The sequence below is a fragment of the Spinacia oleracea genome, chromosome 3, assembly GCF_020520425.1.
Source record: "Spinacia oleracea cultivar Varoflay chromosome 3, BTI_SOV_V1, whole genome shotgun sequence".
Classification (NCBI taxonomy): Eukaryota; Viridiplantae; Streptophyta; class Magnoliopsida; order Caryophyllales; family Amaranthaceae; genus Spinacia; species Spinacia oleracea.
Genome location: NC_079489.1, coordinates 12,468,513 through 12,494,754, shown reverse-complemented (window position 1 = coordinate 12,494,754; position 26,242 = coordinate 12,468,513). Strand labels below are relative to the sequence as shown.

General features: G+C 36.4%; 1 protein-coding gene across 2 annotated transcripts; it reads right to left on the bottom strand.

Moving 5' to 3' along the window:
• On the bottom strand, positions 1-25,307 carry LOC110774742 (uncharacterized). 2 transcript variants are annotated; one of them, XM_021979316.2, is made up of 24 exons: positions 24,949-25,307; positions 23,220-23,300; positions 23,033-23,132; positions 22,869-22,953; positions 22,732-22,781; positions 19,919-19,998; positions 18,156-18,215; positions 15,889-15,988; positions 15,689-15,766; positions 13,902-13,966; positions 13,658-13,726; positions 13,493-13,570; positions 13,324-13,419; positions 11,024-11,094; positions 9,147-9,224; positions 8,712-8,805; positions 5,320-5,418; positions 3,650-3,855; positions 3,444-3,558; positions 1,772-1,903; positions 1,584-1,691; positions 1,406-1,512; positions 1,221-1,322; positions 1-1,146 (listed from the first exon to the last, which is right to left on the bottom strand). In XM_021979316.2, the coding sequence occupies exons 1-24, from the start codon at positions 25,063-25,065 to the stop codon at positions 618-620; spliced, it is 2,700 nt and encodes an 899-aa protein (XP_021835008.2). In that variant the 5' UTR covers positions 25,066-25,307; the 3' UTR covers positions 1-617. The 2 variants fall into 2 exon arrangements, with proteins under 2 accessions (XP_021835008.2, XP_056694698.1); XM_056838720.1 differs by having other exon boundaries at positions 1-1,149; positions 24,949-25,305.
• Positions 25,308-26,242: the final 935 nt, after the last annotated feature.

The window sequence follows — 26,242 nt, the reverse complement described above, 5'->3', positions numbered from 1 at the left end:
TCTTCCAACCATGAGCAGCCTTCATACATTAGAAAACTACTACTCTGTATTGTAAAAATGTACAAGAAGCATCTATTGCACAAATGAACTACTGTCCTGGATTAAGGTCACACTACTCACTAATACCTTTCTTTATATTACAGCAATCTCCACAAAATTGTAAAACTAATAAGGGAAATATGCAAAGTGATTGCCAGGACAAAGGGAATGTAGGAGATATTGCCAAAAACCAAAAAAGATTAGGGCTAAAATGAGTTTTACAAAACCTCCTTTTTTTACTCAGGGAATATCAATGCTAAGCAAGTTTTTACAGAGGTAACTTGTATATGCTCAAGACACATACCAGGAGGTTAACGCTTGAGAGAAATAATACATTCTTTCTTATGATCTGACGGTCTTCGTTATAGCTCTGTACAAAATCACCCCTTCTTCTATATATTCATATAATGAGCCCAACAGCATATATCACTCACTTGTCTCACCTAATAAATCCGTTCTTCTGATAGGGGTGTGATTCTCCTCTAAAATCAAGGAACAGATAGTCATTGAGCTTCAGGCATCTGTAATCTGGTAGACTGAGAATATATCAACTCGAAATCCAATATCTAATGATAAAATCATGATCCATTTACCACCATCTCTGTTGAGGAATTTGAAGGTAAATGTGGATGTTCTTCCCCTTCTAACTGTCCGTTTTCTTGACTTTTAGACGATGTATCAGAATTCCTTTGACATGTAATGTTCTTTTCACTTCCATTTTCATCAGCTGAGCTGTTTTCATCATTGTGATTTCTAGCTACTTCAGCTTCTCTCTCTTGATCATTTTCCTTGTTCGCAGTGCTTTTTGTATTCGAGCTGTGAGAAGCATTCTCTCCAACACTTGCTGTTTTTTTGTTGGGTAGTACTGTCTGACTAAGAGTAGTGCACAAGGCAGCAAACACGCTCTCTTTTGGTTTAGAGTTTTTATCAAGTCGCTGCTTCTTGACTAATCCAGGCTCCTCCTTAGCAGCTATCTTCCTCTTAACACTTAACGACTCTAGAGTACCTTCATCCGCATCGGAAGCTTCTGTCTGTTTTCTTGGTGGAGGTTTGTAATCTTCATCATCCTCATCATCATCATAATCCACTAGTCCACCGGGTTTAGTGCTGCTAGTATTAACGCATAACAATTATATACCAGTGGCAATAATAACAGAATAATGTCTGCAAAAGCAATTTACCTTAATGGTGTGCAGCTAGGTGCAGAGCCGTTAGATGAAACAGGATGGGCTTGTACCCTTCGGTTGTGTGACATCGAAGCTGAAGCTGTGTCTTCCTCATCGCTGTCAAAAGACATAAATTTAGAGGGAAAATCCAAGTATAATTTCTGCTACATTGGACAGGAGTACAGGACTACAACAGATACCTGTCCTCATTAAAGTAGTCTTCCTCTTCTTTCTCCAAAGCACGGTCTTCAACCCGTTTTCTGGAGTCAACATTTACAGCAGGTTTCGTTCCAACACTCTCCAGGGACTGCAAACTCTCAGATCAGATACGTTCGTTCCAGAAGATTAATACAAAATAACAGTTATCTAACAAGATACCTGCTCATATTTGACTTTTAACGACTGAATTGACGTCAAGTTTTCAAACTTGCTTAGCTGACTCCAGAAAGACTCCACCAAATACATGAGCAATGGCTTCACACTATCCTGCAAGAAAACTACGTACCCTCAGGACTAAAACTCATATGACTTCTTTAAATTGAAAATATAGAAAATGCAAACAGTACCTTGCGTATGTACTCAAAGAGCTCCAAAGCTGCAGAGTTGAGCAAGTTATATCGATCCCCATTAGCGACAAATGCATCCACAATGGGTTTGAGAAGGTTGCGTCTCATAATATAATTATTAAGATTTTCATCCTGTAAAATAGCATAATTGTTCACTCAGTTTCCATAGAGTAAAATACTAACTAATCTTGGATTTTGGCTTACAATGGACAAAATCAGAATTCCTCAATAAACCACCTTACTTCTTATATATGATAACTTAGTAAATCGTGGTGGCATATCAAATTAGGATCTAAAAGGACATAGTTATTGCAGGGGCAAAAGCCAAAGCCACTTAGGAGGAGGCTCTTTAGATGGAATGGGAAAATGTTGTTGAATTCGATGTTATACCAGATAATTTAGTGTTTTCAAACCCGGTGATGATGGAACGCACCTGTAACATCAGCAGCCTAAAACACTAACAGAGACAAGCAGACAACATACATGTGACAAGACTAAAAACAAAAATACCAAGAATCTTCCCTTGAAGCACTTAGTCTGCTAAACCATCCAAAAACAACCAACCCCCCCCCCCCCCCCCCCCCCAACCTCCACAAAAAGGGAAGCCACAACAATTATATGTAAATATTTACATAGGATCCCACAGTAGGTCACACCTAAACTTCAACGAACCAGAGGCACATCATAAAACTATAATAAATCAATTAATATCATCTACAGAGTAAAGCCTACAGGACTAGTGACTGGACCAACAAATTTCCGGAAAACCATTGACCATCAAATATTTCCTTCAATCATATATAGCTTACTGAATAATTTGCGGATATATATTAATCTAAGATTGCAATATTTTCTGTCTTTGCGCCAAATTAACGATCCTTGACCAACAGTCAACAAAAGCACAGTGACACAACTGACTCGAATCCAGAAGTTTGACAACCATAGAACTACACAAGTGATCACCAAGCACTTATCTGCAGCAAAATTTATTCTACGTTCCACAAAACTTCCCTGCTTCTATTTCCCACAAAACTGACACAACAAGAGATGAGCACAAACAGAGCACCAATCAACCTTTATTTTCCAACTTCAGTCTTACGACACTACATTAAATATCTCATTATGCAGCTCTCTACTTCTTGAGGATTCCATCCTTCTTGTGACATTCCACAAGGTTGTCAAGAATAGAAGCGTCCACCCCAAATGAATTTAATTAATATCACTTCAAAACTAGAAATAAGCATCAAATGTCAGAAAGGTCCTTCCTATCAAGCTTAGGTCCAACAGACACAATCGACTTCTCAAACCCATAGTCCAATCAAGAAATATTTCCATAAATGGCCCTCACTTTCAATGGAGAGTAATAATATTGTTACTTGCAAGTGAGCACTTCTTGGAGTTATCAGATCCAAGTCTCACATTGCCACGTCACACAAATAAGCTACGTTGCAAAAAAGTAGTCCTCGTACAAAAGGTAAGCAAGCAAAGTAATAATCCTATGTCAACAAGGGGACAACCAAAAAACGCTCAGGTAGCTTGCATAAAACACATCATAGCTAAATAAAATGAGTCAATATCACAGGTTCTTTCACAAGATAAAAAGGCACCTTCGCACATAACTATTAAGTACTAAATTAAGTTCAACTTATAGAAGTGGAAGACAATAACTTACATTACGAGAAATAACAGTGCGCACAAATCTAACAGCAGCAACTACAAGGTACTTCTCTCTTCTCCTAGTAAGATATAAAACTTTGTCCATTGAATTGTTCAGCAGGAAATTGCACCTGCAACACAAAAGAAAAATATCAGACATTAAGAAAATCAGAAGCAACTAAAAAACTACCTTGTCAACAGAATGGAATGGGAATACTTTACTTTATTCTGTATGGATGGTGCACAACGCAAAAGCACAATAACTCGCAGACGTTTAATAGAATCTCTGGCTTTGTGTAGCTGTGTTTATCCAAATTTTCGACAGCGGATTTGGCCAAAATCTTGCATCCCCCAGGACAAGAATATGTTATCACATCAATTAACTGCCCCAAATGCTTCTCGTAGAAAACATCAATGATAGTATCTCTCTGTAATGCAATACAGGGAACAAATGAGGTCTCATGACACATGCGAACATATAATGATTAAAGGAAACAAGAAGCATGAGAAAGAAATTAAGTCTTACAAGAAAATTTCAGGGACAAAGTATTTTCGGAAAACTCAGCATTAACATTTCAAAATAAAAATCAACAACCACTATGTCACACCTGCACACGTGAATTCAACCAGGTCGCACACTCCATTTGCGGACAAAAAAACAAAAATTCATCACTGTTGCTCAACTACTATACTAATAATTTAAGCAACTCATTTTAAGAGTCAGTTATTTGGTTTCTTAATATTATAAAAGAACGGTAAATGAGCCAACACCAACAACCCCAGTGAGACCTTCATCACCAGTCTAGAACCGGGTACATAGAGAAAATAAAAATGAAGAGTCAATAATAATAGCGGAGAATTAGCAAATGCAGAGTGGGGCTGGATAATATTGGTTCAACTGTACTTATACCCTACCAACAGAAAACAGTCAACAGATAGACGAACCAAAATGCATCAAAAAAAAGAGCACAATGACAAGGACAGTCCATTCCTAAAGAAGACCCATAACTGTAGATGATACAGACTTTGTTCTTAGCAGAGTTGCCAATATGTTCAATTGGCATGGAAACCCATGTAAAAGACACCCCTAAAGAGCACCATAAGCGACTCATGGACACTGACCAGCTTGATTCGGGGGATTTCAGATGCTACTTTTTTAAGAACAACAAACATACTCCAAAATATGATCAGGCAATCATTAGTAAGATTAACCGAACAAAAAGTAAGAATTCAATTGGGAAATGTTGAGTTAGTTAGCAAGCGTATGCGCTGCTAAATACTCCCTCTGTTCATTTTCTTATGTTCCTATTAAGATGTGGGAAGAAACCAAAGTATGTGGGACTTTTGTCCTTTTGAATTAGTTTTTTTAAAGGTGGGTTTAGGAAACGGGGTAAGTGAGACAAGAATCAAACATTTAACAATTTTAATTAATATTTTGGAAGAAAAATATGTTAAATGGGTGGATGGAAGGTTAACGGATGGAGTGATGCATCACCCAAATCCAACCTGATCCGCCACCCACATCTTATCCATTTAATAATCGCAGGTGGATCGAGTAAGCAGATATCCATTTAATATTGTCATGGGAACCATTACATCATTAGATAGGGCATTTAGGTATAATTATTGATAAAAAAAAATGAATTAAAAAAGTGGGTGAGTAGAGTTAGCGAGTTTATTAGGAGGGTGTGTGTGGGAACATGGAGGTGAAATGTAGGCCTTAAAAGAAAATATTCCAAACAAGAAAAACAAAAGAAACAGACTAAATGGAGAGGAACATTATAAGGTAACGGTGAAAACCATAATAAAATAGAAATCATCTAATTATCTGACATCACATGGAGATCGCTTATTTAAACATGGTAATAGTAAGACGTGAGTGACATACATACCTGCGCTCCAGACAATGTGTATGAATCTAACAAAGTGCGGAGGATTTCAAGAAACTGGCAGTGCATATTATCCCCAAAATCGGTAAGCATACCTTGGACCTGGTCAACACAAATCAAGTTATCAAATATCAGGTAATTTTTTCAAGTGGAATAGAGAATCAATTGTAATTCCAATTTCCTAAAACGCTACAAAATGTGTGGCAAAAATAAACAAGAGTTGGGTGCATTTGTGTCAGTTGAGCAATGGTTTTGGGTTGACAAAAGCTACTATTAGGAAAATGGCAAAAATACGAGAAGAAATTGAAGTGGCTGCCAGTGCAAATAGTATCTGTAAGTCAAATGTTTTAACAGTTGAGAACTATAGTCATAATCCAGGGTATTTTGCTCAAGTTACGTCAACCTGAACATTGCACATATCACGGTTCTTTTGTAGGCCTAGCAACAAATGCTGGCATATGGCAAGTCTTTTGCCCACGGTAGTGTTTGGTGACCACGCATGTGAAGCTATCATCTAACCTAATTATCTTGTCATCATTCTAACAAATTTAATATTATTTCAACAACAATACAAAATACGAAATATAAACAATAGCAGATAATATGCTAATACAAAAAGGATAAAAGAACTACAAACAACAATGACACGTGGAATACACTCATCCACCCACACAAGTTCCTCGAAGCATAAACACTAAATAAGCAATTGGGGAAGAAACATAAATTAGAAATGTAGGAGAGCGAAGTACAAGGAAACGTCAACTCTAAGTTATCCACGACAACACACCTATAAAAAAGACAGAAATGAGGGAGTAGAAAAGTGATGGGATGAGATGGGGTGAGTTGGGGAGAAAGACAAGCCACCAATGTATCAGTTCTACCAAGAAAACAGGATATTCTAAGTTCCTAACTCGTCACAGTTTCCTATTAAAACTTGAAAGTGATCTTTTGCTCCCGCCTAGGCACCAAGTAAAGCTAAATCCTTAATAAATTGCTTTTTCATATAAAAAGCAAGCCAAATACTACCTTACAGTTCTCCCTGGGTCTATCCTTTTCTCTTACAGTAATTCCTTAAAAAGAGTCTTATTGCATTTCCTCATGAGACTATTCATGTACATCCTCTTCCAAAATCATATAATCCTGTCTTTCGCATCTCCTATCACTTCTTCCCTGATTTCACTTTTAATATGATTTCACGTCTAAAGAAGCATCCTCGATTCCTCATGCCTGTCATTACTAGCTTCTGAACTTAAGTTCTCCATACCTTGCCAAATAGCTACGCAACCGAAATTTCCGCTGAGTTTATGGAATGTTGATTATTAGATAGAACTCCTGTGGCACTCCTCCATTCCAGCTAAACCAACAGTGATAAAGAAATTTCACCATCACCTTGCATAATTGACCATGAGTATTTTACACACTTACTTTAGCGTACATCACAATCTTAATTTCGTCTCAAAAATCATAGAAACCACTGCCTCCCAGTATTTAAATCCAACCAGTATGTTTTCATTTTATGATTTTTATCCAACTTCAAAACCTTTGCCTCTAGGATATCCTCCAAAATCCTAACATGCCAATGATGCATTAACTTAGCATATCGACCAAAAATTATGTCCCTTGAACTAAAATACATCGTCCTTGTCAGTCTTTTGAGCTCAACAATTATTATGGGTCATGGCAAAATAGGACAGAGCTCAAAACTGATCCTTGATTAATCTATCAATATTACTTCTCTATACCTACATTTCTTGCTTATATGCTAGTCGTAACTCTCTCTCATAGATATTGTTAATAGTTTGAGTATCTGCAAGAAGGCTTTTCTTTAAATCTAGGCAGCTCAAAGCTGATCCTTGATGTAACAATATATCAATGCTACAGCTCTAAACCTGCATTTTCGTTTATATGCTAGTCTTAAGTTCGTAACTCTCGCTCATAGATATCCTTAATAGTTCGAGTATCTGCAAGAAGGCTTTTCTTTAAATATAAGCAACTCCAAAATTTCACTACTTAGTCATTACTCTCATAAGCGTTTTCCAAAGTAAACAGAGACTATAAGTAAATATTTTTTGTATCCCTGTAATACTCGGATACACCACTAAGCATAATTGGGGAGTTAATTAGCCTTTTCCAAAGTGAATAGAGACTATAAGTAAATATGTTTCTTATCCCTGTCATACTCCACTAAGCATAACTGGGAGGCGTGGCTTTCATTGTACATCTATCTAGTACAGTATATAGACCAGACCAATTAACGGGGTGTTTGGTTCACTCCCAGGTATGGGTTTGGTATAGGTTTGGGTTATTCCACTTGTTTGGTTCATAAATTTATCTATTTTCATACCAGTGGGGCCCACCCTCCAAACCCCCAAGGTATCAGGTTCTCATACCTAGGGGGGAGGTGGGTATGGAGGAAACCCACATCAGTTGAATCAACTAAATTTTAAAAAATAAAATAAATAAGCAGTCTACAGTCCGTCGCAATTCAAAACTGCCCAATCTCCACCACTCACAGTATTGCAAACCATTAGCTTCACAGAAGCAACTCCAAATCTTAGGACCACCGGAAAGAATTCTAGTACCTTTTTTTTTTGAAAAACTTCATCAATTTAAGCCATAAATTTATTGTTTTTGGCCATTAAAACACCAAATTGAAACTTCTAATGGTCAAAATATGAATGCTACGTTGAAATTCCAGATTTGATTGCAAACGCATTGCGGAAGACGATGTTAATTATGGTAGCGGAGGGCAACCATTGTTGTGGGTGCGGGGAGATTGGGGAAGGAGGGAATAATCATATGGGCGGAACGCAAGGGAAAATTTTAAATAAAAAGAAAAAAAATTAAATGAAAGAGAAGGGAAGGGAAGGGTTTAAGATATTTTTTTATTTTAACCAAACACCTGGTCTTAACTATGGGTTTATACGAATCACTCATTCCAAACCTACGGGTTTCGTATCCAACTCAATACATGATTCCAAATGTGAACCAAATGCCCCCTAACTGGACTCGAACCTATTCAACAAAGGCTTTCAATTATTCATCTATCCCAACACATGACAGTTGAGAAAATAATTGCACATTGGCCAGCTTGGTGCATCGGGTGCGACTTTATCCTTCCTACTCAAAGAGTATATCTTTATGACTAAGGAAACAAAAATAAGCATGGTTACCCGAAAAACTAGGCGATTTAAGCTCTCTTTACTCACACAGAATATTAAGTCATAATTTTCCCTGTTTCAATGACAATCATACAAGATTTCAAGTTCTACGGTTTTTCATTTACTGTTTAGAATCCAGATACAAAAACTGTTAAAGGAACTATAATTTTTACAGAGGAGTGGATTGCCAAAATAAATTCATATTATTAACATTAAAGTTATTAAACTGCGTACCAAGAGACCAAGAAGAGGAGATCCTTCAGGTCGGACAACATAATTGCGTAAAAGATTTGGATCCTGGTTTAAGAAAAGAATAAGGATATCTGTCCTGCATCCACCAAAAGACTATCATAAGTGGTTGATTAACAATATGCTTGACAATTAAGCAGTGATAAAATTAGTTTTTGTCACAAGTTACAAAGATTTTTTTTATCAAGAAAGACCAAAGAGAGGAATCTTGCAAAAACAAGTGGAATAACTAAATCCAACATGCCCACAAAGTTGCACTCCTATAATAACATATGAAAAAGTAAGACAAGTGTGGCAACATTGTTCAGTATAATTGCTGTTTTGCAGCCCTTTTTTGGTCCATGAATATGACTTCAACTACTCATCCATGCTAAAGGTCCCAGAAAAAACAACATGAAAAGAGAGCAAAATATCATTTACCCGGTCAAGACAATTCGTTTGTCTTCACTCTGCAGAATATCACTGATGATGTCAAAGAGGCCTTCATTTACAAGATCCCTACATGAATTTCAAAGCAAGAAAAGAAAATCAAGCAATCGTATAAGAAGGTACTAGCTCAAACACTGACCCTCAGAAGCTAACAAATGTATACAATTCTTGAAAGAAAATGAAAAACAACCTTTTTTCCAGGGATTGGGGAGTGATGCAGTTTAAAGTTACTTGTGGTACACAATACATACTTCCTCCATTCTTTTCAAGATGACATGTTCTTTTATCGCGTTTGTCAATGCAAAACTTCAACCGTTAATATTTTAATATCTTTAATTATCAACAAATAAAAATTGTGTTGATATTTTGAAATATACAATGATATGAATCTAACAAGATCGCACATGACTACTCCCTCCGTCCCAAATTTCACACTTTATCAGACACAAAGTTTTAGGAGGTAAGTTACCGTTAGGTTATCAAATATTAATTTATTGGATAAGTAGATGTGAAATGAGATGTGGGTATTATTTTAATTGAATGTGAGAGGATGTGGGCCCTTACTTTTTTGTAGTGGAAAGAGAGAATTATTAAAATAATTGTGGGGTCTTTCCTAAAATAGAAGTGCAAAAACTAATCTCGGAGACTGGGACGGATGAAACTGAAAAGAGTAACTAATCTGGGACGGAGGGAGTATATTTTATCTCAAGTATAATTGATGAAAGATAGTCAACGTAGTGTCAAAAGTCAAAACGTGTCAACTAAAAAAGAACGGAGGAAGTATTTAATAACAGGTTCATGCAAGTGACCAGGACATTAATGCTGCAAATAGTTGTAATTTCCTATATTACTGTAGTCTTCTCTTATTTTGTTTGATTAAGGGGATAATTTTAGCTTCCAAGTTGTAGATGATTTTTTAGCAGTACAATAGTGGGTGTGCACTTTACAGGTTTTATTTAAGTGTCTTTAAATTTGGTTTTTAAAAAACTGAGGATAGAATTGTTTGATCTTATGTTATACAGGTGAGAGTTAGACTAAAAGGATCCTGTTGTAAGTTTTTCCTTCAGATTCTGATTAGTATCAAAACCAGTCTTAGGATCAAACAATTGTAACAAGTCTGAATGTTCTTAGAGAGCGAGATGGATTGATATAGTTGATATTTACAGTTCTTAGAGAGAGTAAACAGACTCCATATCCCTATTTGAATTTCATTCAAAATTCTTGTGTGCATAGCTTCACTAATTACCAAAACCTAAAAGGGGGCAATTAAGAAAGAATAGTACATTAGTACTCCCTCCGCGTTATTTTATGTACTCAGTTACTCTAGACTCTTTTCTAGGAGAAATAAGTGGGTGTAAGAAAAAGTAGGACAAAGTAAGAGGGGGTAGTAAAATCGTGGTAGGTGTAAAAAAAGGTGAGTGACGTAGGAGAGAGAGTGTAGAAATGTGTAATTATTGCGGGGAAAGGGGTAAGATGGTAAAATATGTTCGCAAAAATAGAGTAAGTAGTGGATAGAACCAAAAAAAACCATTTTAGGAAAGTGAGTACATAAAAAATAAAAATAAAAGAGGAGGCATGATATAAACACCAAGAGGTGTCAAGCCAACATTATTGAGGACTATGCGAGGAAAAATGTGCCACCAAAGTCTCGAACACATTACTGTCACCATGCTATGAAAAACTAATGACACAGAAATTAAAAAAAATACTGGTCCTCAACCCTCAGAATACAGCATGGCAAAATTAAAGGGCAATTCTGAGTACATGTGAACAACAAAGAATAGTGCCTGAACGTTTTTACACATTATCATCATGAACAACCAAGAATAGTGCCTGAACGTTTACACATTATCATCATGAACACGTACCTAAAAAGTCGAAGTTGCTGAACCATCTGTAGACTCTTGCTTAAAGTGCAAAACTCATGCAAGAAATAAACCTACATCCATCGTAATAAAAGAGTCAGTGATATGAAGGGATACCCTTCCTCTGCTAGAGAATTTGCAGAAAGACCAACAGTTAAACAAGAACTGTAAGTAGAACTATGGAAAAAATGGCAGCTTTTTCTGAAGAGACAATAACACATATTAAGAATTTCCTAGAAGAATCACAATATAAGGAGGACAAAAAGATATCACATAGCCTGAACTTCCAATATAAACATCAGCTTGAAGCTTATTGCCCCAATACTGTTGACAATAGAACTACTGCCGACAGAAATTAAGTTTCATCCAACAGAAAACTGCTGAAATTTTAGACCATCATTCTTGAGTCTCAGTTAATGTTCTTCGAATCTTCCTTTTATCTTCCTAAACCCGTAACTCCATGTTGGGCAGTCAAGACTTGAAACTCCAACAGGGGTATGTAATCATTATCTTACACTACAATGCTCACCCAGGCACTTCAATTATGTTGAACCACTAAACGATAAAGAAAAATTTCAGAAGAGCGGAAGAAAAGAGAAATGTGAACGATAATAAGTGCTGACGAAATGGACTGAGATAAGAATTCCAATAAGAACTAACAATCAAGTCAGCCTGAATTAAGTATATATAAATCATAAAAAAGTCCGAATTGAGGAAGATTTTCCACTAATACCAGGTCCCAAACATGTTCCACTTTTACGACTATGTACCATGACGGAAATGTAAGCCAACTTGTACCCGCCTTAGTAGCATAAGTCAACAAACTCAGCAGGTGCAAACAACATAATTGTTGAAGAACAGTATATACAATAAAATACACAAGTATGAATCTATATAGCATTCCTTCAAAAAGAAAAAAAAAATTCTGTACAGCTTGTGTTTTTCTTGATAGGGAAAAAAGGTGAGATTCATTTTTTGATAGCATCTGACAGGTGCACCTCAGAAACCTTTTATTACACTAAGGTATCTGCATTAACTTTAAACTGATGGTCCTCGCACTAATAACAATGAAAAAATCCTAAATGCTAAGGTGTACAGAACCACACTACTGGCAAGGGACTTAAAAAGAAGGCCTCGGCAATTTGTACAGAACCACACTACTGGGCGATGGACTCAGAAAAAAGACCTCAGCAATTTGTACAGAACCACACTACTGGCCAATGGACTCAAACGAAGGCCTCAGTAATTTGCAAAGGACCACACTGCTGAAAAATGGACACTGCTTCAAAGAAAATTTGGCATTTCTGAAGAAAGAAAATGAAGAAAGGCAAAGCAATCAGTTTCCCATGACAAGAACTTCATAGAGACTAGATGCTAAGTTGATTGTTGATATCTAGAATGCACAAGATGCTCTTCGCAACACTTAAAAAACATACTGCGTATTCACTACCAGGCCTGCCTAGCATATCTTGACAACCAATCCTCTCACACGCAATGAACATCTTCCAGATCCTGTCTTAACAGCCAGAAAACATATTCACATTTCACAACCCCGGTGGATGGGAATATGCTATGCTGGGATATCTAATAATAGCATTTAGTAAGCTCTCGAGTGACTAAGTCTCTAGCTTGAGACAAGAAATCAGCAGTATAAGTATTCATTATCATTGAAATGGTGCACGTATGTGTTTCTACCAAAAGAAAAAGCATCCAACCAATAATCACTGATTCAAACCAAATTGCTGACGCGTCAGGCGTCAGCTTATCTACCACGATGGATTTTATTTCAAATTAATGCACCATTTCCCTACCATCATAAACTCACAAGTAACCAAATAAATATTAACAGATACAACGGCTACGCGTATAGTTAACAAGGCATACAGCTCAATGCTCATTGACAAAAAACAACCACTGAAAACTTGAAGAGACGCCCTGGCACTCTCCAAGCCAATGAAACAGAATCTCACACACTCAATTGCATCACTCATCAAACTGATACAGAATCCCTAAGCTGGAGATGGTATGGATGAAACCAAAGAAACCCTTTGTGCCATACAGTTGGCAATACTTCATAAATTTAAAAAATGTACATACATATTGCTTTTTCAAATAACTTCAAGTATATATTGCTTTATCTTTTATCTTAACAACTCATATGTACAATACATACGCTGATATGCACAATTCAAATGCAAGTTAAACATTGATTTGGGACAACTACAAATAAAGGGGAATAACGGTGACAATATCAAAAAAAAAAAACACAACTAATCACATAGGTGAACTTGTCAACAAAATACCAGATTCTTTTTGGAATCCACCGATATGCTGGATGATTTTAACCTTGAGAACAATTCCTGAACGAAAGTATTGTCTTCCTTCAGCAAGGATACTACCTGCGAACAGAAATCCAACTTTAGACAAGGACAAACATTTAAATATTGTACAAGATTTGATAGTATGACTTACAACACCATTATTTGCATGTACTATAGAATTCAGACTCGCAACAGTCCCATCATCCAATACTCTGGGCAAAGCCACATCCTAAAAGATATTAAACAGCTCTAGTCAGATTCCTCTGAGAAACAAATTGAGAACAAAAAAGCAACTGAAAGAAGTTTAAATGCAAACCTTTAGGTAACCAATTCTGTATGTTTGGTGTATCTTTGACAAGACCATGGGATCTTTAATCGGTATAGCCTAAAAAACAAATAAATCATCACAATGCAGAAAAAGGGTGAGGGGCTTAACGCACTGTGTAAAAGCTGATTCAGAGCATTGTATAATACTCCACATATTTGCAATCTCATACACCTTCTTCAAATTTAAAAAGCATAATCGTAAAGAAAGAAATGACAAAAAGCATACACCTCACCTCCTTAAAAACCACATGCTCTTGCAAAAAATCACGATGACGAACATGAGGGACATCAGGATCATCTACAAAAAAAAATCTAGAAAGATCAGTCACTAATAATAAAAATTTAACATATGGGGCTCACATCTAAGTATACCTCCTACATAACACAATACATGCACCATTTTGACTTTCACACTTTCCAACGAAACAACTTTGACCACTAGCAACTTTATTTATATAGCAGAAAATTATAGGAAGTTATATTTTTATTTTATTTTTGACAGGAAGGTAGTTAATATTTTGAAAATATATAATGAGATTAACCAAACAACAATTTAAGAAAATGAAAATTATTTTTACATATTAGTAATAAAATGTAGTCAAAGTAAATGAATAATGTAAAAGGTCAAACTGGTGCATGTATCGTGAAAAAGGGGAAGTATTAGAACACTCTTGTTAGCCAGATCAAACAAGAAGAAATATATACGCATCGATGGTTACCCAAGTGTTAACATTTTCTCTTTAACCAATTCAAATAATCACTCAGTATCACTGTATTTCCTTTTGAGGACCCATGAAATCCAACTAATACACAAGGACAAGGTGAAACATATGCCAACAGCAATTTGCAATAGAGTTCAAACAAAGGAATCAAAAGCAACTAATAAAGTGAGTCTAGCCCAAAACTCCGATTAACAATTGTTTTTAGCAACACAAAAAAATAACACGTGTAGAAGAAGACCGGCCAACAAGCAGCCAAGAAAATTTTAGAGTATGCGTCCATGCCTAGAACAAGAAAGATAATCTTGATTCATTAGACTAATACAGATATCCACAAACAAATCAAAAAAGAAAAAGAAAAAAACAGCAGGACTTTTTTTCCGGATATGTAGTACAAATACAAAAGACAAGGGGAAACTCAAGCACTCAAAAACGTGTGTCTATTAACATGCAACATAAATGAAAACCAGACAACCAGAAATAACACTGCAACAGCATAAGATAGACATAGCCGAGCAGATCAAAAAAATCAAAAATATGACGATCATAAATTATATAAAACCAATAGAGATCGTGAACGACATAAAACTAGTGAAGTGCCAACTGTTGTAAATGTAAGTGAAAATCTCATCAATTTTATGAAGACAACAAAATAGAAACAACTAACCATAATAGCAGAGTTTAATGCAGAAAGTGCATTGGCCATACAATTTTTTTTGTTAAGAAAAAATATATATATTATTAATCAGCATTCTGCAAAGAAAAATGTATGAAAGAGAAGAAAAACTGTCCGCGAAAGGAATCGGAAAACAAATTTACAGAGTAACCCCATTTCTACGAGTCTTCCCAATAGAAGAAGTCTTAAAAGCCCCAACTGCTTAGCCCATAACAACGCTAATATGCTACTTGATCCCGCAACTAATCACACGGAACACCCTACTGAGAAAATACAGGCGTTATGCAACAAAAACACATTCAACAAAATCGCCACGTAGGCCCATTTCTTTATCCCCTCCAACCCCCTCCCCCCCCCAAAGTGAGTCTGAAGCACATGGACACACCCAAGAGTCCAAGACTCTTCATGCAAGGCAAACAACATTCTCGTACTATGGAAGAAATCATGTGAACAAGACTCGTTATGATGATGAATAATGCAGACGTCAGTAACGCAGGACACTCATTAATAAATATAATAATCATGAAGACCTCTTTCTAAATATTTAGGACGCTCTTTTGGTAAACAACCGGAGAAAAAAGATCAGACATTACGACATGAACAAAATATTGCCCAAGAAACTTACATTCAAGACACCCAATAATATCCATGATGAATTCATCTCCGAAAACCTTCTCAAAGATCTGCGGACTATTGAGCATTACTGCAGGAGGAAACGCAACATCACAAATAACACCATGTCACTAACTTACAAATAAAACAAGAAAGGGAGGGGGATGAAATGTGAAATAAAGGATTTTTTTAACAGCGGCAAAGAATACTTACAGATCCCTTTGACAATTTTATAGATAATATGAAGGCTGTCAAGATTTTCAAGGTCCTCGGAAATCCTAAACAGATTCATCAGCTTCCTGAAAAACTCTGGCTGTAATAAACCACAACGATGGGCTTAAGAAACCAGCTAGATGAACAGAGGTCAAGGAAAAAGAAACAAACAGCGCAAGTTGCTCAATTTGAAATCAACCATGCGAAGACAATAATAGAGCCACATCTAACCACTGTGTAAAAAACTACAGTGACTTAACAATTTTGAGTCTGTATGCCTAAACCCTAGCACAGGCTCGAAGAAAAAAAATATGTGAAGAGAGGAAAGAAAGCCAGGAAGGGAAGTGGAGAATAAGAGAAGAGAAACACAAAAAAGAACGGTATGAGAAAGAGAGGTTTTGTTCTATTAAACTTAGTTTGACTTCTATGAACTTATTGTGTTAAACTTGTCATATCCCAATTGATTTTATCTTAACTTATTTCATCCGGACAAATGCTTGAAACAAGTCAAAATAAATTGAATAAAACACACCTAAAGAGACGAACATAATCGGAAATGAAAACAATGTCCGTCGCCGGAGAAGGAAAGCGGACAGAGTGTTTAGCACTATATTGTCTTCCCCTACCCCACTACCCCAATAAAAATAAAGGCACACCACGGCATAAAACGCTTTTATTAGCTTAGTCGAGGAAATTGCAAAGAGGCAAAAGGATAAGCACACAAGTAAACAACTACTCCCTCCGTCCCAAATTAATCGTCGCACTTTCTATTTACGTCTGTCCCAATTCAAATTCCTTTTATGGCATGGACCCACTAATATTTTTATTATCTCTCTCTTCCAACTACCAAAAGTTATGGCCCTACATTCTATCCCATTCAATTAAAAAATTACTCCGCTATCTCCCATCAAATCTACTTTTCTATTAAAATATAATAGATGAACATACAATAACTTATATTATCGCATAAAACTCCGTGAAAACCTAAATGCGACGATTAAATTGGGACGCAGGGAATATCATTTTCACCAACCTTTTTACTCCCTCCGTCCTCTTCAAACTTCCCATTTCTACTAGGCACATGTTTTTCAAGAAGAATTGTAGTGATATTTTGTTGATTAAGGGTGCATAAAAAATAAGAACGAGGTTTAAGAGTATCTTTTAGGGGAGATGAGAGGAAGTAGGGACCCAAAGTGGAGGATCAACTGGCAAGAAGATTGAAAATTGTAGACCAACACAAAATGAGAAATACTTCCTCCGTATAAAAATAGTTGCACCATTTTGACTTTGTGCACTATTCATATATTAGCTTTGACACTCTTTTTACAAATATATAGAAAAGAAAATTTATCATATACAAAAATTGTAGGATTAATCTCAATGTCTATTTTCAAAATATCAAAAAAATTATATTAACAATCAAAGTTGTTGTTCATTGGAAAACGTGAAAGTCAAAGTAGTGCAACTATTTCTAAACAGAGGAAGTAGGAAGTTTGATGGGGAACAAACATTTTGTAATATGGGAAACATAAAACATATACTTCCTCCGTTCTTTTTTAGTTGACACTGTTTGACTTTTGACACTATTCATGTAATCTACTTTGACTATCAATTGTGATTAGTACTTAAAATATAGTCATGTGGTGTCTTGTTATAATTGTCTCATTGTATAGATTTATAATATCTTTTTGAAAAAAAGATACGGTGTAGAATATTTAAAAATAATGGTGAAAGTAAGACCTATAAACTATAAAGAATCTCATAGCCTCTGTTAATATGACTGCAGGGTTCCCTTGATGGGTATCTTTTACCAGACAAGTATTTTTCAGCCCCAAATCCCCAATCAGTGTATCTGTACAGAACTATGAACATTTAAACAGCTACAAAAGGAAAGTTTACCAAGAGAACCAGCACGGAATACCCTTTATGTCATCCACAGAAAATATTCACAATGACAAGACAGGAAGTCATTACAATTCCTTTCGATATAAAATTACACGGCTTGCAAGGAGTGGAATGATAGGCATTCTTGCCACATCTGAAAAGACGATATACAGTTGGTAAAGGCTAATTTCAAAATACACGCTGTCAGAAGGAACAAAAGAAAGTTTATGAGAGACAATTACATTTCCTAATTAGGCATAAATACACGCACAGCAGGTGTGACAGTCAGAAAAGAAACAAGATGAGTGCATAAGCAATCACATGAGGGAGGGGGGAACAGAGCAGAAAAGTTGGCTGGTAGGAGGGACCATAGGATTACTTACATCATGCAATACAAGTTCTGTCAATCGCATTTGGTCCGTAATGCCACTCTCTCCCACAATCTGCTTGCAGCAAAGGAAACCAAACCAAAATGGAATTAGTAAATAGAATGGACACGGGAAAAAGTAAAAACAACAAAACAAGAGGTGAAGGAGCAAATCTTTCACTTATGATTTATGAATGTATGATTCATTTTCAAACAACTCTTACTTTATTTTATTTTTGGTATAATTCTAAGTACCAGGGGAGCTCATGGCCACTCCCAATTTTTGTGAATGGTAATTAAGATACACTGCTCCATATCAGGATAGGAAGTGTTTCCAATGAGAATCTGCAATAGCAGAAAATGCCTGGTCTTTAGGGATTGAGCCACTACAATAAACATCGAACATACCCAATGGCCACGATTTCATGGGGACGCGCAAGCTGCAGAATAAGGATAAAGATCACAGATTGCCTACGCCTAAAGGAACACCCATGGATAGGGTCCATAGCCGCCATCGATGAGTGTCTTTACGGCCTTGAAAAGGGTAAAGATTTCTCTCTCGTCAGAAGGAAAGCTATGACGATGATATCCTTCCTTGAAAATAGAAGTTCCTTCTGAATGTGTAAAAGTGAATTCCAATGTGAATCGTACCATGAGCAGGGTCTAGGGAGGTGCAGATGTATGTAACCCCTAAAAAACAGTGAATTCCAATATGAATCGGTACCATGAACCTGGTTATCTCCTACACTTGCCCAACTTGCACAGTTTTTTTTTAAAACAATGATCATAACTTAAACCTAGTTAAAAATACCCCCCCCCCCCCCCCACACACACACACACACACAAACACACACACAAAAAAAAGATAAGTATGGCATTGCACAACTAGTGATATGGTTCAAAGTTCAGAACTTCAGACCAGCAATCCATAATCCACATGTACATCCTTAAGTAAGTAAATCATGGCTCTCTCTATATTATATTATCTACCACAGCTCTAAAACTACATATATACTCCGCTCCCCTAATATTGCAACAAGGGGGTTGGGCACAAAATAAGGAAGGGGGTGAGTGTTGAGAGGGGAGCATAAAATCATAGGAAATACCCACAAAGCGAGTGAGTAAGGAACTTAGGAGATATCAATAAGGGCAGACTGTGTATTTGTAGTGTGAAAGGAGATATTATACTTCCTAAAAAAGGGATGTTGCAGTATTTGTGAAACTTCCTTAAATGGTAATTGTTGCAATATTAGGGGAACGGAGGAAGTACAACATTTCTCTGTTGCAAAACCTGAAACGGTACAGGTGGAAATAAATTATACTCCCTCTTTTTTTATGTACCTAGTAGACTCCTGCTTCTACTAGAGGTGAGTGGGTGTAAGAAAAAGGTGGAAAAAGTAAGAGAGAAGTGGATAATAGTGGATGGCTGTAAGAGAAAAGGTGGGCAAAGAAAGAGAGAGAGGTGTTATTGGGGGGGAAGGGGTAAAGTGGTAAAGTATGTTTGCCAAAATAGAATAAAGTAGAAGTGGGTAGAAGAAAAAACACACCCATTTTGGAAAGTGGGTACATAAAAAGCAGAGGGTGTACAAACTTGGTAATAATCACTGCCATAATTCGAAACAACCAGATGACGATGGCAAAAAGATAGAACATAAACTTCCACATAAAATACAAACAAGTAATATCACGCTGCATGTATAAAAATCTGATGCAACTAACAGTTGGTGAAAATGATAATAGAAACAACATAATAGGAGAGAAAAGAGGGCAAAACAAGACCTTCAATATTAAAGGGAGTGTTGATAGCTCCACAGCAGGCAGCTCCCGCAACTCACTGTTCACACTATGGAATGTATCATCTGAAATTCACAAAATAAGTAAAACATACAGAACCAATAACAAAATAGAGGATGTCATACCAATTAATTGTACTCAGATGGTAAACAAAGTCAAAAAACCTCAGACTTTTTAAATTAGATCACAGCACGAAAGGAAGATTGGTTGAAGCAAAATAGCCAAGTGTTCCAAGGTGAATGCCTATTCTATTAAATATATGGTCTAATGCATGAACAATTAGCTTTAAGACATGATGGATTTTGTCCAAACCGAGCTATTCGTATACGGGTGAACACTTTAAACCACTTTGTGTCTATTAAGTAGTCCAATAGTTAAAGACTAATGGCCTCATACCCAATAAGGGCTCTTGAGGAAACAGTATATGTTTCATACTTTCTTGAACTCCACGAACCAGTACACATTTCCATTTTCTCTTTTATATTCCTGAATTTCTCATAATCATATGCAGAGAACACAACATGGTAAAACTGACCAAATGTTCGGCGGACATATAATGATCCTAGTAAAGATGCACAAATGAGAAAGCCTTCCCTATCCTCTACACAACCGTAATAGCCTATGTCTTTGATTTGAGGACATGGAATTTCATACAGCACAAATATCATAAACCCTTTTCTATCTTTGAATTCGACTTGCTCCGGTTGCCCATTTGTAACTAAGGAGTTAGTTACCTCAGAGAGGGGAATTCCAAAGCATGTTTAAGTCCTTTACGTATGTCTAAAAATGAAATTGACTCCACAAATCTTCAAATCAATTAGGGGGGTGATCCTCCATCTACTTCATGGTACACCTAAACAATCAATCAGTTCACCAGTCACTCTATCTAACACTTTCCAATCTTCCTACTTGAACCAAAACACCTAGGAAGAAGTCAGCCATATGACACCAACAATTTACAACAAGAATAATTTAATATATGTCCAGTTGTGACACTAAAGGTGACATTGCATTCGCTAAATCATGGGTAGATCTTCCCTTACCTGACACCCCATGACAACCAATAATACAACTTTCTCGGAATGTAACATAGATCAGCTTTTAGGATTAGAGCTTGCTTAAGTTACTTGGTCCATCAAAGATACGGACACACTTGGAAAGTAGACAAAATTTTGAGGTTAGAGCTTGTTCATGTCAAGACTCGTATAATTAGAATCAAGTGATGAGTTTGGAGCGAAACTTCAAATTTCTTGATTCTGTAGATAAATTGTTGGATGCTAGCTGGACGTCATGTGGTTTTTGACATTATCCCTTTTTATGGACATGACTGGCCTAGGTTTTTTCTAATACATGTCTGTATACTTATTCAACAACACAGCTTTTCTCTTTTCCGTATCTTGGAATGTGTAACTGATCAAGAAGAATGACGGACGAATTCTGAATCTCTGATCACTAAAAAAAGGCAACTAAAGGGGAGTTCAGGATACAAGAGAAAATAATAGTTTAATGTCCAGCAAAGGGGCAAAGACCAACTAGCTCTACACGCCAGAAACTACAGAAATCTATGCTCAAAATTCACTCTCCCTTCACACTCCTAATCTGCATAATATACAAGTGCATGCATAACTGTGCAACAATAATCTTCAGTAAATATTCGAGAAGAAGTAACACATTAAACTTCTATAAGTCTATACCACACAACGAGCAAGTCCCACAACTTTAATAGAAGGATTTTAGGTAATAATTTAACCACATCAGAGAATCATAGATCCACAACGGAACGTGGGAAGGCCCTCGCACTAAAACAAGATATCAATCAAGTAATGCACGGAACACGCACCAAGTATATCAAAAGTTCTAAAACCTTGCTGCAAGAAACACTTAACGAACATCAAAGTCATAAGAGGAAGGTATAATTTCTTAAATGAAGATGAGCTAAACTCAGTATGAGTAATAAAAACTGCTCCATTTCTAAGATGGCTTCAAATATGCTTAGGGAATGGAGATGAGAGAGTTTAAAGGGGAGGCGAGTGAGGAGCATAATGATTAGGTAACATCAACAGTTCTGAATTTCTGATACCAAGCTATGGTACCTTTTGTTAAGCTATGTACCAACTCGTGTAAACAAGTCCAAATGCTCTCAGTAACAACTACTAGGATGTCTATGAGGGACAGGAACCATGAATAACAATTCTATGCATTATCATCATAAGATTCGAAGTTCCAATATTAAACTTCAGCACTGATGGAATTATAGACAGCAGCAGACTATCCTACAAAATTTAAAAGCGAATGAGAAATCATTTTTTTTTTTGGTTAAATGATGAGAAAGCTTTAAAAAAACTAAAACTTAGCTATCCAAGCTGGAAGTCTGGAACAGGCACCACATGCAGTATTCATAGCAATACTAAAATCTCAACGGTTATAAATTATTTTCAACTATTCATAAAAATCCTACTTGGACTATAACTACGACTAATGTTCAATGAAGATACCAGCTAGATCTAAGTAAAAAAAATGACTGAATACTGTAGCAGTTATAGTTACTTACTTACTTCTAACCTGAGCCACAATTCAAACTGTAAAATATTCGCATCAAAAGTAAAGTCCAAACACGTACTATCAATTTCTTTATTCTTTCTACAGATTTGGAAACTTGATACTTGATTCAGTTTCAGATGTGTCCAGGCATATTTCAAGACGACAATCATCACATGGTAATTTACTTAACAGCCAGTAGTGAAATATATAAGGAGAAAAGAAAAGGAAACTAAAAGTAACAAAAAGATAAAGCTTACGGTTAAGTGTACTAAAATGTAGATTCCTTTGCACATTGCATATGTGGTCCCTGCATAAAGTCAACATATAAGGGTTAGAGCCCAGAAGTGCAAAAAGGTTTGCGCAAATGCCGAGTATGAATTTAAGTTTCCAGTACCATATATAAGAACATCCAGCAGTTTCCTGGAAGCTAAGGGCTAATTCAGTGGAATATTCTGGATCTCTCCAGGAAATAATTGTATCTAGAAAAGAGAAAAATGTCAAGTTTAGATCAGATTTTAGAATTAAAAACACGTTATCTTAATTCACTCACACTAATACCTTCTTGTTTTCTATAAATATCATCTGGAGTGATCCGGTGCAAGAGCAAGGTTTCGTTATCCTCTTCATCAATGACAAAAAGACCAAGATCTTCTGACCTCTGCATTCAACATTATCTTATGACTGGTATAGAAGTGTAACCAACGTATTATATCACGGAATTCAGTGGATCAAGAATAAGACAAACCTCCACGTAATCAACAGTGACATGACCAGTTCCCTGATCCTCCCACTTGCCATCTTCAGTTAGACGATAGACTTTGACCCGCTGCAGGGAACAAAACATGTGTTTCTATAGATAATAACTCTCAAATATACTGGGAAACAATGATGAATTTTTAACTATAAAAAAAAAAGCAAATCAGGATCCTCAACATATTAACAAAGAACTGAAAAGAAGAAGCATTTAGTTAGGAAATTGAAATTTTGGCATTTCGCCATAGGGTTCCTGGTGATTTGATGAATAGATACACCCATAAAATCATAAATTTTCACATTATAGGCAACCCTAAATTGAAGACCGTGCACGATGAAACATTCCCCAAACGTGATTGAGATACAACATCTTAAAGAAGAATTAAGATGCATGCCATGTTAAACTACCACTCTGCCAGGAAGTTAAAAAACAAAAGAACTGAGCCACACCAACCACCTATGTTACTTCAACTCTTTCCTTCACCTCAAGTTCCCCAATGACACTTGGACACTCCACCTTTGGCTATAATTAGGCATAAATTTCATAAAACGGGCATGTCTGACACTGGATGATTGAACACATACCCTAGTCCGAGTAACATAACCAACCACAAATAGAGAAGAATCAATTTCGGCAGGAGATCAAGCTGTTGAACATCATTGCACGACCAGATCAAATTTTGTATGTCTACAGTAGGACTCTTAGTGCAAATTGATACTCCTAACTAGAGTTTGATGTTACGAAACCCTCCATCAGACCTTTAAATCTAGTCTCCCCCCATGATCAACTTCTTTTCCCTTATTTTCCTTATTTTTCTGGCTTTTACTTGGCACGAGAGAGAACCTCTACACATAGCCTATGGCAACTTAAATATAAGCAGCAGCTACACTGATATACAGCATTCAACCCAAACAAAAATGCAACAATTGATGATTCCCCTGGTTTATTGGAGGTTAAAGACCTCCTTCTTACCCCCTCAAGCTCCTAATCCTATACCCCGAAGAGCTTGAATTGAGGGAAAAGCATGAAGAGGTAGATAGGATACGGTTGTGATTATGATTGTGCACAGAGGAGGAAGGATTGCGGAATTGTTTTCCCCCTTGCTTTGGTGTTCTCTCTCTCTCTTCTTACCCCCTTGGCCCTTGCTCTCCCTCTACCCCCAGCTTTTTTAAAAGATTGCCTCTACCAAATCCTTCTGCAACCTAATTCAATAGAAATCATAAACAATACGCTGGAGATCCACAGCTGGAAATTGTATGCACCAACAACGCCAACTTCAAAGCATGTTCCGCAAAACTAACTGTTATACAAAGCTACCAGTTCTAGTAGTTTTAGCTGTTCTACTTCGTGGAAGCCATTATAGACACTACTACAACTTCGTATAAGTTTGTTCGGTAAAATTGGCTATGCCAGCAGTAAAGCAAACAACTATTGCAAAACCCTAAACTCTAAAAGCTAATGCTCACAAACACTTCCCCAAGCACTCATAGTTTAGTATTAAGTTCTTTAACTGGTCAAAACCCCAAACAATACCGCCGAAAACGCCAGTAATCCTAGTAACCATTAATCAAGAACACAAAATTCCCAGAAAATAACGTCTCTCCCAGCCAAAGAAGACTCAAAGAAATGTAAAACAACTGTTTCATCCACTTGAAACGCCAAACACCAAATGTAATCGAAACGTTTCGAAACCATCAAAGAAAAGCATACAAAATCGTACCTGATGCTCCCGAGAACAACCAGAAGCTACTAATCCCAGCTCACGCTCCCTTTCTCTATCTCTATCTCTCACGCGCCGCCGTTCAATACAATTCTTGAGATCTAGGGTTGAGTCCATTGAGCCCAAGATCTGTAAATTCAACTAAAGATTGAAAAGAAAGGGGAAATTGGGAGATTTAGGAGCAAAGAGAGCAAAATTAGGGTTTAATTAGGGTGGAAAAGCCGACTGGCATGGTGGAAACAAGTGGCCGGCAATGGGAAGAGGGGGTGACAAGGGGTTGCGCTCGCGACCGAAGTGTTTTTTTGAGTCGAGAAACAAAACGGAGGAGAGAGAAAATTAGGAGAGGGAAATTTTGTTGAGACACATCTATTAGTAGCACGTGGCAGTTTATTTAGTAATGGTAACGAAATGTTTTTTGTTTTCGATTTACCGGTTCGGTATCGGTTTTTGTTTCCAGTTTCCTATTTTTTACTAAATTAAAAGGCAAATTTGTTAAAAATGACCTTTTATAACGTAAAATTTATGAGACAAAACCTTATATAACTTTTATGAAATCACACCTTAATGTAAATTTTGTTTGGCGAGAAAGGACCTTATATAATTATTATTTTTTTTTGAAATCACACCTTAATATAATTTTTTTAAGCGAAAGACAACTGAAAATAAATTATCAGCATTGACTGGGCTTTTCCGGCCATTGACTTGCACGTGAAAAGCACGTGTGGCTTTATTTTTCTAACCACACCCAATTTTCCTCCAAAATTCTAACCTTTAAAATCTAAAGTTGAAAAAAAAAATCGAAATAAAATCAAGTTTGAAAATTCAAGACTCGGGAAAATTAGTGTCTCTAGCCAAATTAAGCCACACGTGTTGCTCATGCGCAAGTCAATTGCCGGAAAGGCTCAGTCAATGGCGGAAACTTCCCTTAGGTCTTTCTCGCAAAAAAAATTATATCAAGGTGTGATTTCCCAAAAATATTATGTAAGGTCCTTTCTCGCAAATTTTGAGTTATAAGTGGTCCTTTTTGGCAAATTTGCCAAACTAAAAACCAAAATATGAAGATCATAAAAAGTAATATCCACTTTTTTGTTGTCAGTTTTCAAAATCAATATGATTACTATAAATATGACTATTTTTTATTCATGATTTAATCTAAATCACATGACTTATAAACTAAAAAACCAAAAACTGAGATCTGGCAGTGATACCGAACGAATAATTTTCTCTTGAAAATTAAACTTGTCTATTAATGAAGTCTTGCCGCAATGGCTAAGAGTAGGAATGGCAGTGGATA

What these genes read in the sequence shown, in the direction of transcription:
- LOC110774742 (XM_056838720.1), bottom strand. Translation starts at nt 25,065, where the DNA reads ATGGACTCAACCCTAGATCTCAAGAATTGTATTGAACGGCGGCGCGTG. An exon ending in CACCATCCATACAGAATAAA is followed by an intron (nt 3,559 to 3,649) that starts GTAAAGTATTCC and finishes TTTGTGTTGCAG; the next exon opens with GTGCAATTTCCTGCTGAACA. An exon ending in GCACTGTTATTTCTCGTAAT is followed by an intron (nt 1,904 to 3,443) that starts GTAAGTTATTGT and finishes GCTATTTTACAG; the next exon opens with GATGAAAATCTTAATAATTA.